Raw genomic sequence first — 26,077 nt, forward strand, 5'->3', positions numbered from 1 at the left:
TGTTCATTCCTCAAAAAAGTTGCCAGATTACTCTTTCCTAACCTCAGTGACTCCCCTAATCAAGGATCTCTTGGCTTCCTAGGTTTTTCTGAAACCCTCCCTTCGCAATCATTTACAATAATAATTGGCTGTTGGATGAGGTCTCAACCTTCCAGTCAGTCTAGCTTTCCTCATCTCCCTTGCCCATCACAGACATCTGTCTCTCTTCTATGTGTACTCAGATACTTGCATGGATCTGTGATCCCATTGGCTTGAGTCCAGCCCAGCCCAGCCCAGCCTTCCTGGCCTGCGTGACTCCGGGCTGCAGCTTCCTACATGGTTCCCCATGGGAGACTGTCCTCCATTCCTCCTGACATAGTGAAGATCACAGTGGCACATGAGGGCCGTCCCCCTTCAGCCCTCTGCTTCCCTGTGCACTGAGCCCATCCATCTCCTCCTTGTTTCTTACTTTTCTCTGATGAAATCCTTTACTCCTGTTTGTCTGAAATTCCTCATTTATTAGAGGTTGTCATGCAGTCACACCTACCAAGTATCTATATGATACTTATTTTCAGTTCTTCAGTGATGTGGGGCTCACAGCCATTTAACAAAAATGATAGAATATTAGTATTTCAAAGATGGGTCTTTGTTTTGGGGAGAAGTGTAGGGTCTTTAAAAAGAACTTTGCAATTTCCTGAAAGCAATCCAGCTTTTTCTCTTCCCCCTGTTTAAGTCTGGCCTAACTCTTTGTTTATATATATATAAAATATGCCTCAGGTTGGAAAAACTCTATAAATTGTCTGCCCAACTGCCTACTGTAATAGGGCATCATCCACTTGGTCTACCCTGTCTAGATGGTCAAACCGAACTCCTTTAAGTATGGATTTCTTCCAGGGTTCTCTGAAATGTTCCAGGGTTTGATTTCTGGAAAGCCTCACCATCCAACCTTAACCCTAATTCCTTTCCAACTTGGACTCAATGTGTACACATGTATATGTATATGTGTATATACGCACATTTATTTATAGATACATGTTTTATTGTTTTCAAAATTATCTTTATCTCATCATCTCCTATATGAAGCTCTTTGAGGGAGCAAACCCCTAAGCATCATCTCTCATCTCATTGTTTTCCATCTCACCTCCCTTTCTTCAATCATACCAGTCCATTTACTGTCCATCTCACAAGACTTACCTATTCCATGCCTTGCTGTCCAAATGCTTTTCTTAATGCTGTGATGGTCTTCTACCTCCCAGTCTAGAATTATCTTCCTTCCTTCCTTCCTCTTATCTAGGGAGAAGAAAGGAAGATAATTCTAGAGTGGGAGGGAAAGAAAGAGGGAGGGAGGGAGGAAGAGAGGAAGGGAGGGAAGGAGGGAGGGAAGGAAAGGAAAAAGGAGAGGAGAGGAGAGACATTTATTAAAAATCTGCTATGTTCCAGGCACGGTGCTAAGTGCTTAATAAATATGATCTCATTTAGTTAAGATGATACACATCCATCCTCATGTTTCTGTGCCAATTCAAGTAGGAAGAGGAAGTTGGAAGAGGACTGGCTTGAAACTGGGTGGGGGGAGAGGACAGGATCTGCGTTTCAGATCAGGTTTTACTACCAACTAGCTGAATAACTTTGGAAAGAAGAAGTAGAAAAATATGCTTTTTAAAGTTGCTTCTAGCTCTAACATTCTGGGAGTCACCATCCACCTGGAAAAATAGAATTTGGGGGACCCTCAGAGGGTGTGTAATCCAGTAGTTATGTGAACAGGAATCTTCTCTACAAGAAGTCATCCCATCTCAACACAGACATCTTCCATGCTGGTGAGAACTTGTGACTTTCTGAGGCATTCCAGTTCACTTTGTATGCCCTTAACTTTTAGAAAGTTTTCCGTTGCCAAGTTGAAGTCTACCTTTCAGCAGTTTCCAACCATTGATTCTGCCCTGTAGAACCAAACAGAATCTTCTCTGCTACCTGTTAGCCCTTTGAATACCTAAAGAGAATGTTGGGAACCACTTTTACCCCCTTTTTCTGTTATCCAAACAAAACATCTTTTAGTTCCTTTAAGAATCCTCCAAGGAAGGCTTGTGAAAAAAGAACACTAATGCACAGTTGGTAGAGTTGTGAACTGATCCAACCATTCTGGAGAACAATTTGGAATTATGTCCAATTGGTTATCAAACTGTGCATACCCTTTGATCCAGCAATACCAGTATTAGGTCTATAGCCCAAAGAAATCAAAGAAAAAGGAAAAGGGCCTATTTGTACAAAAATATTTATAGCAGCAATTTTTGTGGTGAGAAAGAATTAGAAATTGAGGGAATGTTCATCAATTGGAGAAAGGCTAAACAAGTTATGGTATATGATTGTGATGAGCAAAAAGATTTCAGAAAAACCTAGGAAGACTCATATGAACTGATGCAAAGTGAAGTGAGGAGAACCAGGAAAGCATTGATTGTACAGAGTAACAGCAGCATTGTAGGGATGATCAACTGTGAAAGACTTGACTATTCTGATCAAGACAATGATCCAAGACAATTCCAATGGACTCATGATGCAAAATGAATCTACCTTCAGAGGGAAAACTGATAAGTTGAGTGAAGGTTGAAACATGATTTTTTTTAACTTTATTTTTCTGGGAAATTTTTGTGTGTTTTCTTTTGCAACATGGCTAATGTGGAAATATATTTTGCATGACCTGACATGTATAATCTATATTATATATATAATATAATATAATATAATATAATATAATATAATATAATATAATATAATATAATATAATATAATATAATATAATATAATATAATATATAATATAATATATATCCTTCTCAAAAGGTGGAGGAGAGGGTAGGAGGTAAGGAGAAAGTTTGGGACTCAGTTTTTAAAAGTGAATATTAAAAATGTTTCAGATGCAATTGGGAACTATTTAATGAAATAAATAAAACTAATTAAAGAAAAAAAGAATCTTCCAAGGGCACAGTCTATCCACAGACTCCCTCAGGCCCTGGTCATCCTCCTCTGGACATACTGCATTTTTTCAATGACCTTCCTAAAATGTGAAATGAATGCCAAACTACAGATGTGGGGCCAGGGCAGAGGATGATGGCACTGTTGCCTCCCTTCCATGAGTAGTCTGGTCCTATACCTGTCACCCCTTTCTTCCTTTTTTATTTGTAGCTTGTCCTACATAGATCTAAAGTCATCTTGAACATGTGCATGTCCTTGGGTCGTTTCACATATTTGTCTTGCCTGCTGTGTATAGTAAATTCCTGGAGGGTGAGTGGCCTTCTCAATTTGTCTATCACCCTCCACTAGGATGGGCATGCATTCCATCCAGGTGAGTTCACCTTTACTTTAAAAAAAATCAGTTTTTAATGTTTTTTAATTACATGTAAAGAGAATTTTTAACCATTTAAGAAATTTTTTGAGTTCTAAATTCTCTTTCTCCCTCAGGTGGTAAGCAATTTGATATAGGTTATGTATGTGCAATCCTATAAAACGTTTCTATATTAGTTACATTGCCAAAGAAGAAACAGGCCAAAAGAGAGAACCCTGAAAAAAAAAAAAGTGAAAACAGTCTGCTTCGCCTCACCTTCACTTTGAAGTGGTTTTTTCTTTTTCCAGCTTATAGAGCACCTTGGCATCTGTGACCCATTTCTGTTTGGCAGCATCCTTAACAAGAAAATGTGTTGATTAACTGCTGATCCATCTCAACACTTGCGATGAAAGGAGAATAATTGTTTTTATTTATGTTGAGTTAAGCTAATCTCTTCAGTCAATATTACCACCACCCATCAAATGGATTTAGATGAAGAACATTGTTGTTTTAATAGCCAGAGAGATGGCATTATTTCCCATATTTATAAGTGTTGATTTAAACAAGTAATTTCTGCTCTTTGGAAGGGAGATTGAGATGTTGTTAATTTTAATGCCCTCACTTCTCTTACTGCCATGTCTACTCATAATTCAATAATTTCCAGTCTACTCTTTTGTGTCTGTCTGAAGAAGGTTTGAAACTTCTGAGAAATTCGTGCCTGCTTAAAACTCTAAGTTATTCTCTTTCTGTCTTTGGTTAAGCCATGCCTGGTAACACACAATGACTTTCAGTTGTATGGAAAAACAATCTGGTGATGATTGTGACTGTTGCTACCAACAATCACCAAAGAAACTTCCGTGAGTCACGGTTACAAATCTAAGTGGTGTCAAAGACATCACTACGGGCTGTCCTGGTGACCTCCCTGAGAGAAATGTCTCTAGCACCTGTCTCTAGACACGTTAGAGAAGTCCGTGGACCAAAGTCACATGTAAGGAGAATGGGATCAGGCGTCGCACTGCTGTGGTCAGGGCTGTGCAGAAGGGCCAGAGGGATGGCCCCAGCTTTAATAGCCCTTACAAGGGCTACAGGACATGATGGGGGGAGGGGGGCGCAAGGACCATCATTCCTGTCTTACACAAGAGGAGACAGATGGCGTGCCTGCTCAGAGTCCCCCTGTTGGCTCCTTGGAATCAGAGCCAGGATCCCAACACCCTGATTGTAGCTGTGCAGGCCCCATGCTCTCCCCACACCGCACTGCGCTGTCTCTCCTTTGCTAACATATCTCATGGAATCGTTGTTTTCATGAGATGTTCTCAGAAGCATTTCTTGTGGTAAATATATTGTGCTAGTGTGATCTGTTTGTTTTCATACTAGAGAAGATTCATGGCTCTTAGATAATGGTGGATTAAAGACAGACAAAAGCAAGCGTAATGCGGTCTCTGGCCTCCTTGAAAAACCGTGCCACCACAACATCTCTGAAGAACACGCGCTATGCAGAGACCAGCCACTGTTGGGAGCCCTCAGATGACCCTCCAATGACCAGATGTCGGCCCTCCATCGTTGCACTTTGACTGTTATTGGTGCTGACATCTTTCCCAGAACCACCAGCACCACCAGCTTCCTGCAACTCCTCTCTTCCCTCTGCCCTCCACATGTGGTCCGCCTCTTGGCAAGTCCCACTGACTCTAGCTCTCAGCTTCTTTCCCGAATATTTCAGGAGGTTTATCATCATCTAGGTCCCGATGACTTAGGTACTTCTCATAGTCCGTTTTTTATCAATGTCATCTGGCTCCCCTACTAGGGGTTTGCCATCTCCCTAGTCCTGCATATTATGCCTCTCTTAACGAAGCCTTCCATGGTTGGGCTCCCATCTGTCCTTGCAGGCTGCTCTAGAACTTCCTAATGTATTTCATATTCCAGGCTGTTTTTCATAAACAACATTCATTTACCACTTTCCTGTCTTTGCACCCACCAGCTTCTTCCCATGCTTGGACTGTCCTCCCCACTCCCTTGTGCCTCTTGGCATCTCGGCTCTTTCAGGACACTCCCTACCCAAGGACTTTCAGCTCTAGATGTTCATGTGTCCCCACTCCCTCCAGAAAAGGTGCTGTGTATTTCCTTTCTATACAGTATTGAGCTTACTCATCAATGTAGAGGTTGCATCTTCCCCTTCCCCAGTAGAATGCAAGCTCTTTGAAGGCAGGGACTATTTTGCTTTGGGGCTTTGTATCCCTGGCACCCAGCCCAAATGTGGCATGTAGGCTGTGAGCCTTTGTTTTTCATTTATCAGAATTGAATTCCATCTCAGAAAGGTGATGATGCTATGACTCCCATTCTAGGGGTTTTCCCTCCACCTATTACTTCCTCGGGAGCATAAATTCTTAACCTGGGGGCCGTGTACTTTGAAGGGGAAAAATATTCCACCTTTATCTCAATAGAATTGGTTTCCTTTGTAATCCTAAGTATTTTATGCATTTAAAAACATTATTTTGAGAAAGGGTTTTTAGGTTTCACCAGGTAGATCAGAGGGCCTCAGCGCCAGCATGCATGTGCAACCCCCACACACAGACACACACACACACACAGACACACACACACACACTTTCAAAGGCCTGCTCCAGAGACTAGAGGTCCCAAGATGGGAGGAATACTCAGGCTGGGGGAAATTGGTTTGGGAGGAGAAGCACAGGCTCACATTTTAGTGACAGTTATACTGGATGTTACAAGAAAGACATTTTTTCATAGTTTATTAAACGTCGGGACAACAACGTCAAATAAAAAGTCGGTAAAAAGCCCCACTGTTGACATGAAATGCTCTCTGAGGTAATATGGAACTTGCCTGGCTCCGCTTGAAGCCTTGGCCGCCCCAGAAGAGGCATCGGAGCTCCTGCATTGCTGGTTGAGCAGCTGGCCCACAGCTGGGCTGGAAAATGACAATGGCATCCGGGCCAGACATCAGTCTGCAAAGCTCTTGCTATCCAGGTTTTCAGCCTGTTCCTACACTATTGATGGGAAGCTGGTGCTACTGACATTTTTGTTGTTGTTCAATCATTTCAGTCGTGTCTGACACTTGTGACCCCACTTGGGGTTTTCTTGGAAGAGATAGTGGAGTGGTTTGCCATTTCTTTCTCCAGCTCATTTTACTGAGGCAAATAGGGTGAAGTGACTTGTCCAGGGTCACACAGCTAGTGAGTATCTAAGGCTGGATTTGAACTCAGGGAGATGAGTCTTCCCTGATTCTGGAGCTCCATCCACTGCAACTACTGATATGGTTGACCCCATTTTACAGAAGAGAAGACTGAGGGTCAGAATCCTGGAATAACCTGCTTAGTGACACTTATCACACAATTAGCAAGTGTCAGAGGCTGCATTTGCAGCTAAGTCTTCTTAATTCCAAGCTCCAGACTCTGGTCCCTGTTCTTCCACTCCACCTTTCAAATGTGTTATACTATATCATTATGGTAGCATGCTGTGTGTGTGGAGCATTAACCAGGGTATTTAAGGTAGAAGAAGGGATGCCATTGGACACTGGGAGATCATCTGAGTTGATTAACTTTTGTACCTCTAGATTTGGATTGTATGCAATGGGAGTCAGCCTCTGGAATGCCTCAGGAGAGCAGGAAGGGCAAGTATACACTGTCTTGGCTTCCCAAGAACTTTCCCCTCTTGTGGGTTTCTCTGTCTCTTCAGCAACTCCCTGATTTGCAAGAAGGTGGGAAACGGTTGTGTCTTTTTGTCCCAGGTGTGGTGGCAGGAGCACTGGCTCTGGAGTCAGAAAACCTGGGTTCAAATCCCACTTATGTTACTTTGGTGACCTTGGGCAAATCACTTGCTTCCCTGCATTTATAGAACTGGAGTGGGGGGTGAGAAGGGGCCTCCCTAGCAGCATCATTCTTTATTTTTCTAATTTGCTATTTAATTATTTTTAGCATTCTTTTCTTTTTAAATTTTGAGGTGATGGGGCAGCTAGGTGGCTCAGTGAATAGAGCACCAGCCCTGGAGTCAGGAGGACCTGAGTTCAAATCCAGCCTCAGACACTTAACACTTACTAGCTGTGTGACCTTGGGCAAGTCACTTAGCTCCAACTGCCCTCCAAAAAAAAGCAAATAGATAAATTTTGAGGTCCATGTTCTCCCCCTCCAGCTCCTCCCCTACCCATTGAACAAGAAAGCAATATGATATCAGTTGTTCATGTGAAATCATGCAAAGCACATTTCTCTGTTAGCCAGATTTTTTTTTTAAAAAGCAAGAAAAATAAAGTGAGAAAATCATACTTCACTTTGCACTCAGAGTTTATCAGTTCTCCCTCTGCAGAGGTGGATAGCATTTTTTCATCATGGGTCCTTTGGAGCTGTCTTAGGTCACTGTCTTGTTCTGAGTAGCCAAGTCTTTCACAATTGATCATCATTGCAACCTCACTATTGCTGTGCATAATCTATTTCAGGTCATCTCACTTCACTTTGCATTAGTTCATATCTATCTATCTATATTTGTTGTTGACCCTATAAAAAGTTTTGGTTAAAGCAGACAAACAAATAGCAATATACAGTTATCTCATTTTATTCCCTTAAGCTAGAGAAACTTGTACAAGGAGTTCAGGAGCCGATCCTGACTGATGAACAAAAGGATAAGAGAGCTTAAGTCCATTTTAGGACCATCCCAATTCAGGGTGGCTGAGTCATACACATTTATGATCCCCATAATGGTTTAATCCTTGTATGAGAAATGGATTTTCTTAATTGAATAAATGGTAAATACAGTAAAACAAGAGAGTTGACAAAGTGTCAATTGAAATTATGATTCAGAATATCTGTGTTTTCTTTACCATTAACATTCTATAATGTAGTATATGTTGTAAAGCTATGCACAAGCAGCTTTCCAGAGGACCCCTGCTGTGAACAGCTTTCAAGACTATGATTACATAGTATACACTCATAACATATTACATAGTATATGTTCAATAACAAATCAGAGCGAAACATTCACAGAGAATCAAGGTACAGCATTCACCATGACTTATCACTAAAATGGCCACGTAGTTTTCACCATAATAGTCACAATCCTTTTCAACAAAGTATAATCATTTAGTAACTCAATCATTCAATCATCCTTAAGGAGTCACAAAATACAATAGTCAAAAGTTCACTCCTGGGGCACACTAAGTTACAAATCAGTCACTATTCAGTCATCAGTCACTATTCAATCATCAGTCACTACTCAGTCATCAATCACTACTCAGTAACCTCTTAAGGGGTAGTGGAAAATACACAGGTCATCCACCCCTAGGTCACAATAAATCAAAATCTTCTAAGTCAGTACAGAGTATCCAAGTAAAGTCTTCTTTCAGCTTGACTCAAGTCTGGCTCTCAGTTTCCATGGTTCCTTTTCCATGGTCCCAGCTCCAATTCTCACCTGGGTTCAAAGGCAGGCAGCTCCCAGTTCCTTTCCAGTTCTTTGTCCAATTTCCATTTCATAATGAAACTCACAGTGTCCAGTCCACCTCAAGTCCTTCACAGTTCCTGTTTCTGGGAAGACAAAGCTTGACAGAGCCACAATAATATTTATGCACATTGTGGCAACATCATCCATTCACTATCTGTCTGTGAAATCAACTCAGATCCACCAACGAGGTCTGAGAACTCAACACAAATCATCAACATAGAAATCAACACAAACCCACAAACAAGATCCATGAGGTCAGCACAAATCATCAGTAAAGTCCCAGGACCTCCAAAACCCTCCTCCAGGACTTCTGTACACATACAACCAGAAAATCCTCTTTCAGGGCTTCCAGTAAGGTCCCAGGGCTTCTGTACAAAGTATCACAAACAAACATCAACACAGACAGAGCAGATAAACAGAGGGCCAGGATGTCACAAATATTCCCCTTGACTCTGCCACCAAAAGTCCTCTTTTTAGCTCCTGCCATCTCTAGCCCTGGGCCTTTCCTTATATGGTCATTAGTTCCTCCCCAGGAGTTCACAGGTTGTGGAGTTCACATGTTTTGTTTCTTAACAGACTGAAACAAGGTGTAAACTACTTCTGTGCTTGCCATTACATGTGTCCAGAAAATATTAAGATAAGAAAAAGTCCCATCACTCAAGTGAATGCCTGGAGTTGAGGGTCTCGTCCTTAAGAGCCATAAAGTAGGCTTTGTTAACATAAGGAGAGGTGTTCTCCGAGAGCAAGACAAAGCTTGGTCCGTTTTGGAATTTATGATCTCAGGGTGCCTGTTTTAAATCCTACTCCCAGCCTTATCTGGTCTCTGGAGTGGCTGACACAGAAAAAAGAGCCTTTTTAAAATGAGGCAAAGCAGTCTGTTTGATTAATTCAGATTTTGACCAAAATATGATATTTAATGATTATCACTGTATACATACATATATATATGTTTTTCATATATGTTTCTCTGAAATAAACCTCTTCCCCTGTTATTTCTGTCATAGTATTCCATCACAATCATATACTACAACTTGTTTAGCCATTCCCTAGTTGATGGGCACCCCCTTTATTTCCCATTCTTTGCCACCAAAAAAGAACTGATATAAATATTTTTTGTAATATAGGTCTTTTTCCTTGTTCTTTAATCTCTTTGGGGTACAGATCTAGTAATGGTATTGCTGGGTCAAAACATATGCACGGTGTTATAGCCCTTTGGGCATAGTTCCAGATTGTTTTCCAGAATGGTTGGACCAATTCACTACTCTACCAACAATTCATTAGTGTCCTTATTTTCCCTCACCCCTTCCAGCATTTGTTATTTCTGATAAATATGAGATGGTATCTCAGAGTTGTTTTAATTTGCAATTCTCCAATCAGTAGTGATTTGGAGGGCTGGTTTTTTTTTCATATTTTTGTGGGGTTTTGTTGTGTTTTTTTTATCAAACTGTTCATTCTCTTTTCATAATTTTCTTGCAACATTCATTTTTTTTTCCCAGTTTTTCCTCTACCACTCAGCACTTTCTTTAACTCTTCCAGGAATTCTTGTTTTGCTTGGGTCAATTAGCATTTTCTTTGAGGCTTTGATTTTAGCTATTTTCATGTTATTGTCTTCTGAGTTTATGTTTTGGTCTTCCCTGCCCCGTGGTAACTTTTTATGGTCAAATTCTTTTTTTGTTTGCTCATTAACATGAGAGAGTCCAGCTAGGCGACTCTACAAACCCTTCTAACTTTAGATCTGTGGATATGAATTCACCAAGGGCAGCTGGGCATTCTCTCCCTGTTTCAATCTCTGCTCTAGCTGTCATCTCCACCCCTCCCCACCTGAAAATTGGACTCTGCCCCCGAACCACACTGGCTTTTAAAGTCCAGCTTTGGCCTTATTGTTCCAGGCTTCCAGAGCACTTCCTGGACATCTCTGCCCATGGCGAGGCAGGATAGGATTCCAGTCCATCCCCACTCTACCCCTCCTATCTCCCCTCCATGTGTTGTCTCCCTCCCCCATTCAGTTGTAAACTCCTTGAGGGAAGTGCCTGAATTACTTGCTTTTCTTTGTCTCTCAGCGCCAGCACTGTGTGTGGCACATAGTAGGTGCTCAGTATGTTCCCTTCATCCATGCGCCCGTCTGTTCAGCCGTCTGTCTGACCTTCCTGCTCCAGGTGATGCTCTCTCCTTCCCACGGATCTCTGCAGGAGTCTTTATGCTCAGGGCTGAATTTTATGGCAATGATGACGCCGTGCTGAGTCAGCCACACCACAGTACCCCAAGGTCATGTCCGGCACTTAAGGATTGCTTCTTGGGTTTCCAGGGCATGACTTTATCTTGGATTAGTTATTTAAATAATTAAAATTAATTGCAGCAACCAGAAATCTTGATCATCTCCTCCTTTCATCACTTAATTTCTGGGTGTGCGCCGAGGATCCACAAATCTTTCTTGGGCATTTTCCCAGTCATTATTGCACTTTGTGGTTTGCAAAGGTACTTTTGCTGAAATGGTTGCTAAACAAGTGTCTGCATTTGGAGAGGAGTGACTCGTCTTGTGTTTAATTCATTTATCTCTGAATTACTACTTTAACAAAACCACTGGTTAACAAGAAACCATTCAGCCAGACCATGACTTCTAGTTTTGGATTCTTTTGCAACTATCTCAAAAATAACTCAGCAATTAATGTTCCTGAATTATTCAGCAATTCCCATTCCACTGTACACAGACACTGAATTTATTATAACATGACTTTGTTTTATCTATTCTTACTTTTTTTTCCTTTACCTCCTTCTCCCCTCTTATCATCACCCAGTATGTCCCTTTCCCTTCTCCCCCTCCCCAAGTGGTCCTTCTCTGCTGAGGACTGAGGCAAATTGTCTTCCTGGGTTTAGTTGTGGGGGGAGCCTGATCATCTCAGAGACAAACTCCTTGTCTCACAGTTTTGGTTCCTTGCTCTCTGCTCCATGCAGTCCCTGGGGGGGGGGGGAGTTATTTAAAGGTTTGGCTCTTGGCTAAGGTCTCCTCAGAGCAATATTCATTCACATGCAACATAAATCAGATATGGAACATATCTCATAAAACAAATGCTAAACACCAAGGTTCTCACCAGTGCAAATAAACAGAAGGCTTAAAATGTGATACAATAACATTACTACTGTTAGATTCTTCCAGGAGGTTGAGACTAAAACTATCAAACCAGAAAGCATTTATCCAGAGTGCTAAATAAACATTTTATATTTCACCTTGGCTTTGCACTGACCAAACAACACCCTGTAGGTCTATATCTCCTGGCAAACCAGGACCAGGGCTTTCACTCATCATGTGGTCAGTGGGCACCTCTGATGCTGCCACCAGTCAGTCAACTCCACCCAGGGGACCCACACATCTCAAACTCATGAGGCTTTCTCCAAGGCTGGACACTGAATTTCAGAAAAACATCTGACTGCAAGTAGAAAAGGTGAGCAGGGGCCCCAGGTGGGATTAGTCACCATTTCTGTGGGTGCTGGGAAAAGGATAATGGCCTTCTTCCCTTACCCTACTTCAAGTATAGATTCTAATAGTCTTGACTGATTCTCCAAATGGGGAAAGAGACAGAGACCTTCCCTTTAAAGCTCCACAAAGCCATCAGCCCTTCTCACTCAGTGGCCAATAAGGCAATATTTAGGAGTCCAAATGTTATGGCTCTCCTTCTGCCATGAATCAGATTATTTCAAATTGTGGCAATTTTTCCTCATTTCATTCAGTTAGACACAAAGTAGCAAGCATTAGTTGTTGGAGGAATTACCAAATCAGTTAGAACTTTTGAAGCATTGGAAAAAGAAAATTTAGAGTGAACTCAATTTAAAAGTTCCCTTCTCTCCAGTGGTACCATAGCCACCATTGCTGGGCTGTCCTCATTTCTCACCTGTCTGTCCATCCTTCCCACTACTTCCAAACTGATTTTCCTAAAAATCTCCTCTACCCAGGAAGTGTCAGTGACTTCCCATTACCTCGATGATTAAATGCACCTTCCTCTGTCTGCCATTTAAAGCTCTCCCAGTCTAGCTCCAGTCTGTAGCTTTCTTGGCTGATGCGTGACACACTCTGCATCATGCCGTCTGCTCTCCAGCCAAAAGGCCCTGCTGCTATTTCCTGCTGAATAGACATTTTTGATTTCACCTTTCCTCTGCACTGTCTTGTGTCACCTGCCCAGAATGCTTTCCCTCTTCAAGGCCTCCTGGTAGAAGCTCCAGCCCCCTCAAGGGTCCCCTCCTTCGGGAAGCCTTCCCTGATTCCTCCCCTTGTGAGTGTCCTCTTCCCCAAGTGCTGGGTATTGTTTTGTTTATATCCTCTATTGACTTTTCTGTGAACAGACCGCCAGTAAAATATAGGTTCCCTGAGCTGAGCACAGGGACATTCTCACTTTTGACTTTTTTATCCCCCTTAACTCGCACATAGTAGATGCCTAATAAATGCCAATTGATTGAAGATCCACAGGTTTTGGGAAGGCAGCCACTGAATGGTCAGTGGGGTAATGGACTGACCTGTTGGAGTATCTGCAAAGTAAACAAGAAGCTATTCTGTTTTCTTTCAACCGAAATTCTTAAACCCCAGGGCCCTTCTGCCCTTCTGAAAAATCTTTTGCAGGAAGCCACCTCCACTGGGCCTGACTCCCTCTTACTACCTTACTGGCCTCATCTTTTCCCAGGAACAGGCCATTGCCTCTTCTTAGCCTTCAACATCACTGCTCCTGCCTTGAATTTTAATTGTGTGTGTGGGGGGGAGGTACCTCAGTAGCCCATTAAAAGAAATGTACCCTTCTTTGGTGATATGCCCACCATGCCCCTCTCGGTGGCACTTTGGAGGACCTGCTCCCTGAATTCTTTGGAGATCATAGTGTCCTGCCTTTCAGGCAGATGGCATCATTAGAAGAATAGTGAGGTCAAGAAGCTGGGCCTTTGTGGGGCCCATTTCCAAGTGCCCATCCTGGCCCATGCCTCGGGCTCCATCCTGTCCAGTATGTACCAGCTCTCTGACTTGTCTGGCTGTCTGTATGTTAAGGTCATGGGCATGCTTTGTACGTGGTTTAGGCAAATTGAGCCCTTTTGAAGGCTCAAACATCCTATTTTGGAGCATTGGCATTGCTCTGGGGCTCAATACAATCAGCGTGATGTCATCTAAAAACAGGAACATCAGGACGACTCCCAGTAGAGGGAATCCCTTCTCCATTTGTTCCTCTATAACAGCGGCAGATGCCTCTGATGATCTCGTCTCCCTGTTTTATGCCTACCTTTATCCTAACACTCCAAGGGTCCTCAGACAAAGTCATCTGTTTGTTATGTGTTCCATTGAATCCTATGTCATTTTAACCTATGAAGGGAAATTACCTTCTTGGAGGAGAGCCTTGAAGGTGGCATTTGGCATACTAGCTGTGTGACCCTGGGCAAGCCACGTCACCTCTGCCTGCCTCAGCTTCCGCAGCTGTAAAATGGGAATCATAAAAGCACCTGCCTCCCAGGAGTGTTGTGAAGACACTTAGCTCGGTGCCTGCCCCTCCCTTCCCCTCCGCCCCTGAGAATGAGCGAGTTGGCCCAGTGACCTGCTTGTTTTCGATCCTATAAAGGCTTGTGTTCCAAGAATCAGCCACTTCCCAACACAACTGCCGGTGTAAGAGTGAAGATCTGTATTTAAATGATAAATCAAAGGTTCCTTCCATCTCTCCTTCTGTGTGTGTTTTTTTCAGACTCATCCTAGCAGCTAATAGAGATGAATTCTACCATCGACCTTCCAAACTCGCAGATTTCTGGGGCAGCAACAATGAGATCCTTAGTGGTGAGTACTCTGAGGCGCTATTCAGCCTGACTGTGCCAGGGCCGCAGGGAAGAGGGGCCGTGTGTGTGTGTGTGTGTGTGTGGTGTGTGTGTGTGTGTGTGTTGGGGGTGGGGGGGACAGTTTCCCTGGCTCGCACTCCAGCACACAATGTTGTCAGAGCACTGACCTTCCTGTGTCTAAATCCCTGTGGAGTCTGGCTCTCCCTGCCAGCCGCCCCGTCCTCATCGGGCCTCTTGTCTCCTCCTCCAGTTCTGAGCATGCCTCCTTGAGCTCCTTCTGTCCAACAAGGGTTTCTCCCCTGCTCCGTCCTCCTTGTCCTCTTCTCGCCCAGGTTCTCTTGACCCCTCAGGCTCTGCCCTAGATGCTTTCCCTGGACTCTCTCCCACAATGAGCTCATTCTCTCCCATGAATTGACTCATCCTGTCTATACAGCTGATTCTGAAATCTGTGTGTCCAGGGCTAATCAGCCTCCCGTATTACAGTAGCATCTCTCTGTCTGCTGAGATCCAGCATCGCTAATTCAGCCTCTCCAATCCAAGCACCTTCCCATCCCTGACGCCACCCTAGCATCTCGAGCTCAGCCTCAGTGCCATCACCTCCCACACCAGCCTTGGCCCAATTACTCTCTCTGAAGTTGAAGGGCAGCATGGTTGTGGTAGCCAGCCCAGGCCCCATCCTGCCTCTGGCATGGTCAGCCTAGGTGAGCCTAGGCAAGTCCTGTGCCCTCTCAGCATCTGAGGCAACCCTCTAAGGCAGGCATTTCAGGAACAGTGGCAAGTCAGCCTTGCTATGAGGTATTCCCTCTGCCAGTGACATCAGAGGTGTAAACCGACAATGAACAAGAATTGCTAATGGATGGGATATCCTCACTGAGTGGAAGTATTCGAGGATGACCCACGGTTGCAGGCCTGGCCTGTGGGACTAGCAGGGCAGTGCGGCCCCCTACAGTGATAGAGAAATGCAGAACAACCTGGAGGTCTCATCTCATGCCTGTCAAATCGGCAAAGATGATGAAAATTGGTGACAGTCAAAGTGGGAGGGATTATAGAAAGATAGGCGCACCCATGCATCGTTGGTGGAGCTGGGAAATTGTATCATCATTTTGGAAAGCAGTTATACAAATGAAGTAACTAAAATGCCCAAGTCTTTTGACCCAGAGATCCTATTACTGGGCTTATACCAGTAACATATACATCTAATATGTGTGTATGTATGTATATAGGCATATATATGTAAAGGCAGAACTGCTCCACCTTTCCTTATTTCTGTTTTCACTGCCAAGGACAGTGACCTTTGCCCTGGAAATGACAGAACAAAATGGTTAATGGCTGACCCACGAGGTAAATAAGGAGCTAGGAAGAGAGCCCCTGGTTGCCTCTGAGGACATCAGAGCACTCTGCCGAGATGAACCACAGAAGGCCATGGTTCCTGAGCTGCTATTGGTGCAACCTGAGAGACTAAAAAAATGGAAATAGGACCAGAAAAGAATAGTTGTGCCAATTTCTGAAAAAGAGTGGAGACTGGAGTCTGTAAACTCTACTTGGGCAAGCTTGACTTCAAATCCTGGCAAAAATTCTAGACTGGATTGTTGAAAAGATGTGCGGTGAACATCTCCAAAGGGAGGGTGGTTTTAGAGAGCCAGGTCCAGAGCAAGAACAGACCATGCCACATTCACCTCATTTCTTGTTCTGGACAGGCTCACAAAGCTGCTGGGTCAAGGAAATGCTGAAGGTGCAGCTTACCTAGATTTTAGCAAAGCATTTAATAAAACAGCCTGTGTTATTTAACCTTTAATTTATTTTAATTAAATTAAATGGAATATTTAATGTTTAATAAAACATTCATGTGAGAAGCTGGGGAAATGTAGACTAGACCCAAATCCAGTGAATTGGGTTCAGAATGGGTGGATTGCATGGACCCAGAGAGCAGCTGTTGATCCATCCCTTGTCAGGTCTCCAGTGGTGTGCCCCAGGGATCTGTACCCGACATCCCATCAATGACTGGGATGGAAGGAGGTGATCCTCATGATATCTACAGATAACACCAACCTGAGAGGGATCCCTACCCAAGGGGATGACAGAGTCAGTATCAAAAAGAGCTCGATAGGCCAAAGCATTGGATGGTATCAAATAAGATAACATTTAATACCAAAAAATGCACAACCTTTCATTCAAGTTCCTAAAAATCAGCTTCACAAGTGCCATCTTGGGCCGTGGTGCCAGTGTCTTCAGCCTTGGTCTAATGGGGGGCAATGCCTGGGGGACATGTTTACTGCTCTGCCCTGTGGTTTAAAAAAGACGTTCATAAGCTGGACATGGACGGCCTTCAGAGGAGGCCTGCCAGCGTGGGGAAGGGCCTCAAGTGTGCCTCTCCTGAGGACAGGAGGGAGGACCTGGGGATGAGGATGAGGATGAAGCCAACAGAAGCGATAAGCTAGAAAAGGAGAAGCGGTGGTGCTGAGGGTGCAGAGCAGGAGAACCGTCTTCACATGCCTGGGTTGGGATGGTGGCAGGGAGAGCACAGGTGTTTGGGGAAGGAGCAGAAAGGCCACTTATGCGAGATACTTGGAAAAACACCCTTCCAGTAAGAGCTGGTCCAAGGGGAGCGGGCGGCATCCCCTCGAGGGAGGTCCATCGGGTGAGCACTTTATGGCCAGGACCTCTGTTCACACGTGGGTTGGATTCCGTGGTGGCTGTGGCAGTCCCTTCTTGTCCCCTGTTCACAAGAATTCTTCCCCAAAACACTGGCTTTTCTGTCCACTAACTTGTACTAATTAGTACAAGTGAAACTAGATGACATCATTTTCATCCTACTTCCTTTTTCTTCAATATTTTAGCCTCAATGTTGTCTTCAGTCTCTCTGGCTCTGACGGTTTGAAATTCTGACTCTATGACTGATGCTTTCTCTCGTTCATCCACCTACGCACTCCTACCCACCCAACCTGATTATTTTCCTTCATTGACTCCTATTTCCTAAATCTCTTTCAACTTTAAGATTACCTGTCATGTAATAGAAAGCTCAGACTCTGCCCACCATTCTAGACATTCCACATCCTGGCCTCAGGCTACCTTTCCAGCCTTTTCTTCTCCTTCCTTTAGGAACCCTGGACAATATAGGCCTATGGGCTCTCTTTTCATCATGGGACACCTTTGCAAAGCCAGTTTTGTGCCTTTGCTCATAAGCTCACCTTCCACCTACAATCGGGGCAGCAAAGTGGTGCAGTGAATAGAGCTCCGGCCCTGGACTCAGGAGGACCTGAGTTCAAATTCAGCCTCTGACACTTAACACAAAAACTAGCCATGTGACCTTGGGCAAGTCACTTAACCCCAGTTGCCCTCCCAAAAAAAAGGCCAAAAAAAATTGCTCAGAGTTAAAGGGACCTCGGGCTGTCCAGTCTGACTCATACCTGAACTGGAATCCTCTGTCCCAGATAAGTGGCCTTCTAGCTTTTCAAGGATATGCTGGAGTCAGCTTGAAGCCAACTGGTAAACTTTCAGTGTGAGCATTTGTGGCTTGATTTATTGTTTCATTGATTGTCTAGGCTTAAGAAAGCCATGGAGAAAATGGGTATAAAGCAAATTCAACAGAAAAGTGTGGTGTATACACATTTTCTCCTCAGAGAGCTGGTTGTTAAATGTTTGCCAGTACATGCTGTAGCCTCTATTTCAGGATCTTCAGGGATGCCCTCAAAGCAGCCCACTTCACTGTAACTACTCTAATTGTTCCGCCTCTAGTCTTTGGCTCTCAAAATCCTACCATCCTTTAACCCCAAAGTAATCCCTTTTCTGATCCTGCCAGTCAGAATGCATTCCTCCCTTCCCAGGACTTCACTTTCCTCACACCACTCTTTCAAAAATACTTGTCTCATTCCATATTGTATTATCTTTATTTGTGTACACACACACACACACACACACACACACACCACCAGATGGTAGGTGGGCAGAAATCTTATATTGCTTATTTGTTTATGACCATGACCTTGTATACAATAAGTGCTCAAAAACTACTTTTGAATGTGGGTGAACATTTTAAAGTAGAAAGTGGAGGAGCCTGGGAAGCTCTTGCCAGATTCAGTCTTCTCAGAGAACTGGGCTGGTGCTACTGCTATGGAGGAGAGCAGTGAGAAAGGAGAAGTGGAGGGGCCTAGACCTTGGGAAGGAAATCTCCATTCACGAGCCTGCATTTCAATGTAGGCTGTGGGTGCCAGTAGAATCCAAGCCTGTACTTATCAGCTTAGGCTAACTCTAGGTCACACAGTAGCCTCTCCTCACCACCCCAGTTCCCTTCCTTCAGGACATGTACATAAGGATGCTTCTTTCATGACTCACGTGCTAATGGCAATACTCCAATGAGCCACTGTTCCCCACCCTTCTTGCTCTCGAGAGGGCAGTCGCTGTCTGCACCCCTAGTATAACCCATACCCATGAGGTGCTGTGCCTCTTCTCCCTCCCCACTTGGAGGCAGACACCCTTCGGCACTCTTAGCTAGGCTAGCCCTTGGTCTGTAGGCAGTCAGCTCCTCTCTGGGCCCATCTCTTAACGCTTTCCAGCTTGGCCGGATGGGCTAGAGTTGGCTGGTGCCAAGTCAAGAGCCCAGGGCCACCTGTGTTAAGGAAGAGAACTTGAGTAAAGCAAGTTGGGGAGAAAGATAATGGATTCTTTTAGTGTGTTAGCAGTGTCCAGAGTGCTTTTGGATCCATCTTCTCATTTCATAAAGTCCTAGACATTCAGATTTAGAAGGGAACACTGAGGTTGTCTGGCCCAACTCTGTCTGAAATTTGAATCCTCTCAACAAAGCAGAAGGTAATTTTATGGTAAATGAAAGAAAGTACTGGTTTATGTAGCAAATAGTAGACTTGGTGGTACAGGGTAAAACAGAGAGAGTTGTTTGGTCATTTTCAGTCATGTCCGATTCTATGACCACTTTGGGGGTTTTCTTAGCAAAGATACTGGAGTGGTTTGCATTTCTTTCTCCATTTCATTTACAGAAGTAGAAACTGAGGCAAACAGGATGAAGTGACTTGCCCAGGGTCACAAAGCTAGGAAGTGTCTGAGGCCAGATTTGAACTCAGGTCTTGTCGACTCTAGAACTGACACTGTGCCACCTCACGTCTTGAAAATATAAATAGACCTACAGTTTAAAGAAGAATGTAGACAGATTTATGGACAGTAAGCCTATGGTACTGTGAGAAATGCCAGCAGTTTGGTTTCCACAGATTCCTGGGTGCTGCACAGGACCTGCAGGAAGGTGTAAATCAGGATGAGGGGAGGAAGGGCAGATGATTTCTCCAATCATCTAGCTGGGAGAAATCTGTAAGTTTGGAAGAGGCCTGGGCTAAGTCAGCTCAGACCCACCAGGGTCAAGGGATGGTCTTGGACTTTTCATTAACACGCATGCCTAACTAACCTCATACATATTAGCTGACACACCCTGAACAGAAGTAGAGCTTCATTATCGGATCCTGGGACTCATGGAGCTTATGTAGATGTGTAGTGGGCAGGTCATATAAAGACTGTAACCCAGAAGAGCCTAGACCAGTCCCAGTTCTGAAGGTAGGAACAAGGCAGGAAATCCTGATGGAAGCTTGCACTGGTCTGATGCTCTGTAGTCTTTTGAAGAGGCTACCCATTTATTCAGAAAGAACAAATGTAAAATAAAGGTGATGAAAACCTTCCTGGCTCTCCAGCGAGTACTGCTTATTCCTAGACTAAGTACATTTCTAACAGTACAACCTGGGTTTGTCCAGAGCACGTTGATTAATTTCTGAGGGTGAATTCATGGAAGGGAAACTGCACTCCTCCCATTCACTCCCCTCATATATATCACTATCAGCCATGGAAGACTGATCTGGATGGACGCTTGATCTAAGCCAGTGTGGTGCATTCCCCCCACGTCAGGTGACTCAGACCAGTGGACTTTGGATGCTAGCTTAAAGACAAGCGTAAGTCTTGCCCAACCCCCTTTCTTCTGTTGAGAAAAGGCTAAGTGTCAAAGAGTCAGAGCTATTTGAAGTGCCTGACTTTTTGTTCCTACTCTCTGTTCTTCCCCTTGGCAAGAAGCCCTATGCAGAGATGAAGCTCCCCCTGCCACAACACCCCCCCAACTCCCTTCATTTCTGAGGTCTCGACTATCTCTGAATCCCTGCCAGATGCGGGGCAAACAGCTTCTTCCTCTTCTGAAGCCAACTCAAGTGGCTCTTGGATGAGCCAAATCTGAATTTTAATCAGCTGGTCGCCCATAGCAAGGTGGCAGAACATTAAAATCGATCTTTGATGTGAGGCTAAGGGAGAGGGCGTTAAAATCCTTTTTTCTGTTTGAAATTGGAAAGAAGAACAGGAGCTTTTCTGGCTCATGAATTCGACTTTTTCTCATTAAATGTGATTGGGGTATAATGGAATCCTCTGAGTATGTGACTGGTTAGCTTCGACCACAGGATTATCCTGCAATGCTAATGCCTTTGTTCCTTGTGTCACATCTTCTGATGGGCAGGCATTAGACACTGAAAAGTGGTACCCATCACCCATCAGCTCTTCCTCTAGTGACCTGGATGAGTCAAGAATGCAAGGTCAAGGCAAGAATGCTGTCAGTGGTTGTCAAGAAAAGGATTATAGCCTGTTATGAAATTCTATGATGGATACTAGACAAGGAGACTGAGCGCCAAGGGTGAAAATAACACCCTATCACAGAAATGTTGGTGAACTTTACCCACTTCGTCTCTTTAAACAAACCCTCTTTGGACACATGAATCCCTCCACGGTTATGAGGAGTCTGCTGCCCTTTCTCCATACACTGCACATGACTGCGTTGCAGGAGCACATTCCATTAAGTCTGCCTTCTTTACAGTGTTATCTCATGTCAAATAATGCCTGAAAGAAGTCAGCTGTCCATAAGCTTGTGTTGTATTTGCTGTGAGAGGATTCACTTCAGTTTTAAATCTACCAGAATATGGATCTACTTCACTGGAAAGATAAGGACCAAAATGAGAAAAAGCCCCTGTCCTCAAGGAGCTTGCCTTCTATTGGAGGGGATCCAACTGTTGAGAGACATAGAAATACAGATGAGGGAGGGAGCACTGGCATCAGAGGGGATGGAAGAAATGGCTTCATGGCAGGGGCAGAGGTAAGAAGGGAGGGCATGCCAAGAATACAGAACAACTTGGGCAAAGATTCGAAGGTGGGCTGTGTGGAATGTTGTGTATTGGAACAGTGCAGAGGCCGCTCCATTGTGCAGAGTAATGTGGAAGAAGCCCAGAAAGACCATTGAGGCCAAAAGGAAAGGGCTTCGAATGCCAGACAGAGAGGCAAAAGGAAGCTTCTGGAGCAGAGAAGTGACGTGGCCAGATGTGCAGTGGGGGTCCATCACTACCTCCTGCTAGCTTGTGTGACCATGTCCAAGTCATTTAACTGCTCCAGGCCTCGGCCTCTTCATTGGGATCATCAGTGGTTTGAACAAGAAGACTTCTGGGGTCCATTTCAACTTGAAATATATGATCCTACAGTCTGTCCTTCAGGAATGAAAGAAAGTTACAACAAGGAAAAGTGAGAATTCCTGACAATGAAAACTATCCATGAGTGGAACAGACCATCTGAAATGCTGGAAGTCATCACTCAGAGAATTCCCAACATGCTCTGGTAGAGACTCTTTTGTAAGGATGGGTTGCACTGGGTAGCTGCTGAGATAACTTCAGATTTGTGATTCTGTAATATCAATTCAGTAGTTATGTGAAGGATGAATTGGAGAAGGAAGAGTCTGGAAAACAGATACATTAGAAGGTATTGGCAATAGATCCAGGTAAGTGGTAATGAGGACCGAGGACCTGAGCCAGAGTGGTGGTGGGATAAGGGAAGAGAAGGATGCTAGAGACATTATCAGGGAGAGCCAATCAAACTTGCTATTGTTTGTTGGATATAGAGTATGAGAGAGAGAAGGAAAAATCCAGGATGGCTCCAAGGTTGTGTTTCTGGGAGACTGGAAGGATAGTTGTGTCCTCAAAGAAAATGATGAAGTTAGAACCATTTCCTGGCAGAGAAGTAGTCTCTGTTGGGATGAGCAAACAGTTCTGAAAAGAAGAGTCCTAAGTTATTAACAACTATGTGAAAGAACATTCCATTGCACAAATCATAAAAGAAATTCTCATTTTTAAAACCCCTCAGAAAATTGGCAAAGACGACAGAAGACAGGAAGAGTCCACGGTAGAATGGCGGGACAGGTAGAATGTATTTTCGTTATTCCAAATTGCTTTCCAGAATAGTTGCACCAATTCACACCTCTAAGAACAGGTGTTAGAATTGTGAATTGGCACAACCTTTCTGGAAAGCAGTTTGGAATTATGCAAATAACATGACTAAAATGCCCATACCCTTCAAACCAGAGAATTCTGGCACTAGGCTTATACCTCAAGCAAGTCATCGACAAAAAGAAAGACTACATCTGCCTAAAGTGTTTGTAGCACTGCTTTTTGTGGCGGCAAAGAACTCGAGCCAAAGCAGATGCCCACTGATTGGGGGGTGAGTCAGCAAGTCATGGGCCATGACTGTAACAGACTATTGCCAGAAGAAATGACGAGTATGAGGATACAGAAAAGTGTGGAAAGACTTAATGAACTGATGCAAAGGGAAGCCAGGAGAACAGTAGACACAGTGTAAAAGGAAAACAATCACCACAAAACAAGCAGAGCTGAATGTTGTGAAGGGGGAAGGCCCGCAGCTATGGAGTGTTGCGTATCATGGCGCATGAGTTGATGGGTTTTATGGATTTTTTTCTTTTTTAAAAAGTTTTTGTTATTTATAAGGGTTGGCTCTCTGGGAGGGGAAAGAGGAAAGCTATGGAGGGAAATCTAGTGATGTGAAAGTAAGAGAAAGCAAAAAAAATCTATTTTTAAAAAGAAAATGAGGGAGTTAGGAGGGGTGGGAGAGAGATGACAAGCGTCAGGCTTGAGGCCATGCCTGAGATGCGGGGCCTAGGGAGCTTCTCTTTGCAGCCGGCATCCCTCCGTCATCACAGCATTACTGCCCAGATGAGTGCTCAGCAAACTTCTGCACGTCCAACTTCTTCTTGCCACAGATTCCCATTTTAACCTGGAATGTAGATACTCAGCATAATCTAAGAAGCAAATGGAAATGTGGCCTCCTTGCTTGTGGGGAAAGCCTTCAGAGCTCTGCTTCCTGACTTCCCTCTTGTAACCGTGCCTGTAGGGCAGCTCACTGTTATGGCTTCCTATTGTCCAATATTCCTATATTGTCTCCGTATGTTGGGTGTGCGGGTGCTCCTCTGGTGTGAGGGCTGCAGAGCCTTTTCAGGACTGCTCATCGACCTCTGGTGTCCACTTGTCATCCAACTCTCACCTGTGACTCCAAGAAGCTGTGGCATGCACAGTGGCCACACCTCGGTGGAACTGTCCTGGCAGACGATCTAAACCAAGCAGAGGACAACTAACAGACCTCAGATGTGGGGGTGCCTGCCCCCAGTGTGTGAAGACTTCTCCTGTGGGGGATGGGGGGGCAAGCAGTTTGTTCCAACTGCCATGGAGGCAGCTGAAGCAAGCACCGGGGAGCATCGAGAGCTTGGTCAGGCATTGAAAATGCCAGGGTTCCCTGCGTCCCAGGCCCTTGCCAGCTGTCCTGACTTGTCTTGCTGTTGGACTTCGATGACTGGAAGAAAGAGTGAGGCCGAGGACTTTGTGCAGCTCTGCCTCCCTTAAATCCAATTCATGCCCAAGTTAAGATATCACCCTATGATGTCATGGGTCTTCCTCAAACGAAGGATGAATATTGTGTTCAGCACTTGGAACTTCATCCATGCCTTCATTAATTCAGACACTCACTCATCAGGTCCATCATCACCCAGTGCAGCGCAAGAGCAGAATGCTAGAGTATCGTCTTCTCACGGCTGTGTCTCTGATCGGCTGGACCATCATCAGCTCACCTCACTGAGCTGCAGATCTGCTGGTGGCCATCCGTGGTCCTGTGGCGTCCACTCTGAGTCATCGTTGCCAAATTACCCTCCCTCGGAATAAAGTACCTCCAGGACACCAGGCCCCTCCAAGCCTCTGAAAAGCTTTCATTTGTCCTGTGATCTCGCAGGCAGACGATGGCTGGATTCCTGTGACATACACACACAGCTCTTCTGCAGCCCTTGTCATCATAGCTGAGAAGTAAAGGAGCAAGAGACAGCATGCGGCCTATTTATGTTACACTCTTGAAAGTTTGTGGTACTGCTCTGTGATCTTAAGCACTGTCTAATTAGAGGGTATACATCCATTAAAGTCTTATTCTGACACCTCATCCTGGCATGGACCCTGGGCTTACAGATCTTGGGAAATTGTCAGTGTAGGAGAACCAGCCATGGCAACTCCTCCAGATCTACAGGGGTCAGAAGGAGGGACCCAGCACTGGACAGCGACTCTCTTGTCAGAGGCCCAGCCCAGCTCAGGGAGGTTGCCACCTGTATCAGTAAGAGGGCCCGTATTAGTGAAACCACAATGCTGAGCATCGGAGAAGTAAATGTTTTAGTTCCTGATTCATTCAACATTTATTAAGCATAAGTGCACTTACCTTGGCAGTGGACTTTCCAGGGATGTCCAGATAGACCTGGACAGTCTACCAGTGCCAGGCCAGAAAACTGAATCGCTCCCATTTGAATTGTCTTAGGAAGATTCTAAAGATCACCTGGCAGGATAAGGTATTGGATATTGAGGTCCTTTCTTTCCAGTGAAACTACCAAACATTCAAACTTTGCTGCAGAAAGCCCAACTCCAATGTGCTGGCCACATTGTTTGAATGCCACTAAAAGACTATTTTACTAAGACTCACACAAGGCAAGTGAGTGCCCACATGGAGGTCAGAAGACACAATACAAGGACACTCTCAAGGTCTCTGTGAGGAACTTTGGAAGTTTGGGGGAAATGCTGGCACAGCATGGTGCACCCACATCAAAGAAGGCATGGTGAGCAAAGCAAAATTGCAGTAGCTCGAAAGAAACGTGAGATGCATGAATTTAGAAATGTCTCCACTCCACATGTTCCCATGGACTCTTTGTGCCCGACCTGTGGTAGGCAGACACACTGGACCTTGACCCCAACATAGTGAAGTCCTTTTGGTCGTCTTCAAGAACAGAGGACAGCAGCCAGTAAGCACCCACTGTATGCACAGGCTCGGGAGCAATACTTTGGGGCTTCAGCATTTCTTAAATTAAAACCACATGTAGTCTTGATGATGGCTCTTGGTCTTGTTCTTTTTACAAAACACATTTTAATTTTTTAAATTTTGAGTCATTTTTGTTCCCCACATTTATTGCATGGAACCTCTAGTGAGTTTGCTAACATGAGCAGCACTGGCAGCTGTCGCCCCTGTCTGTAGTGCTCACCTAGGGGCCCTTCCCTTGTGAAGGAGGCAGGGGAGGCGGATTGTAGAATCACAGTCACCTTGGAGAGAGCAGCCGGGGCCTTGGAGACCATCAAGGCCAATCCCATTACTCTACCAATGAAAAAAGCTGACCCTGCTAAGGGGGCTTCCCTGTCACACCAACTCCTGCAGCTGCTGTTCACCC

At 44.5% G+C, this 26,077-nt stretch overlaps 1 protein-coding gene across 10 annotated transcripts in view; it reads left to right on the forward strand.

Moving 5' to 3' along the window:
• The window catches only part of TANGO2 (transport and golgi organization 2 homolog), a 169,579-nt gene that overhangs the window by 90,463 nt on the left and 53,039 nt on the right, over window positions 1-26,077 (forward strand). For 9 of the 10 annotated variants that reach the window (XM_069100857.1, XM_069100853.1, XM_069100850.1 and 6 more), the window contains one exon: window positions 14,439-14,527. In XM_069100857.1, the coding sequence (XP_068956958.1) occupies window positions 14,439-14,527 (89 nt within the window). Of the gene's footprint in view, window positions 1-3,205; window positions 3,313-14,438; window positions 14,528-26,077 lie in introns of those variants that run through there. The other variant, XM_069100858.1, reaches the window with a different exon arrangement.

The sequence above is a fragment of the Petaurus breviceps genome, unplaced genomic scaffold (genome assembly GCF_028583685.1).
Source record: "Petaurus breviceps papuanus isolate PSGF00001 unplaced genomic scaffold, PetGlider_PUasm1.0 428, whole genome shotgun sequence".
Taxonomy (NCBI): domain Eukaryota; kingdom Metazoa; phylum Chordata; class Mammalia; order Diprotodontia; family Petauridae; genus Petaurus; species Petaurus breviceps.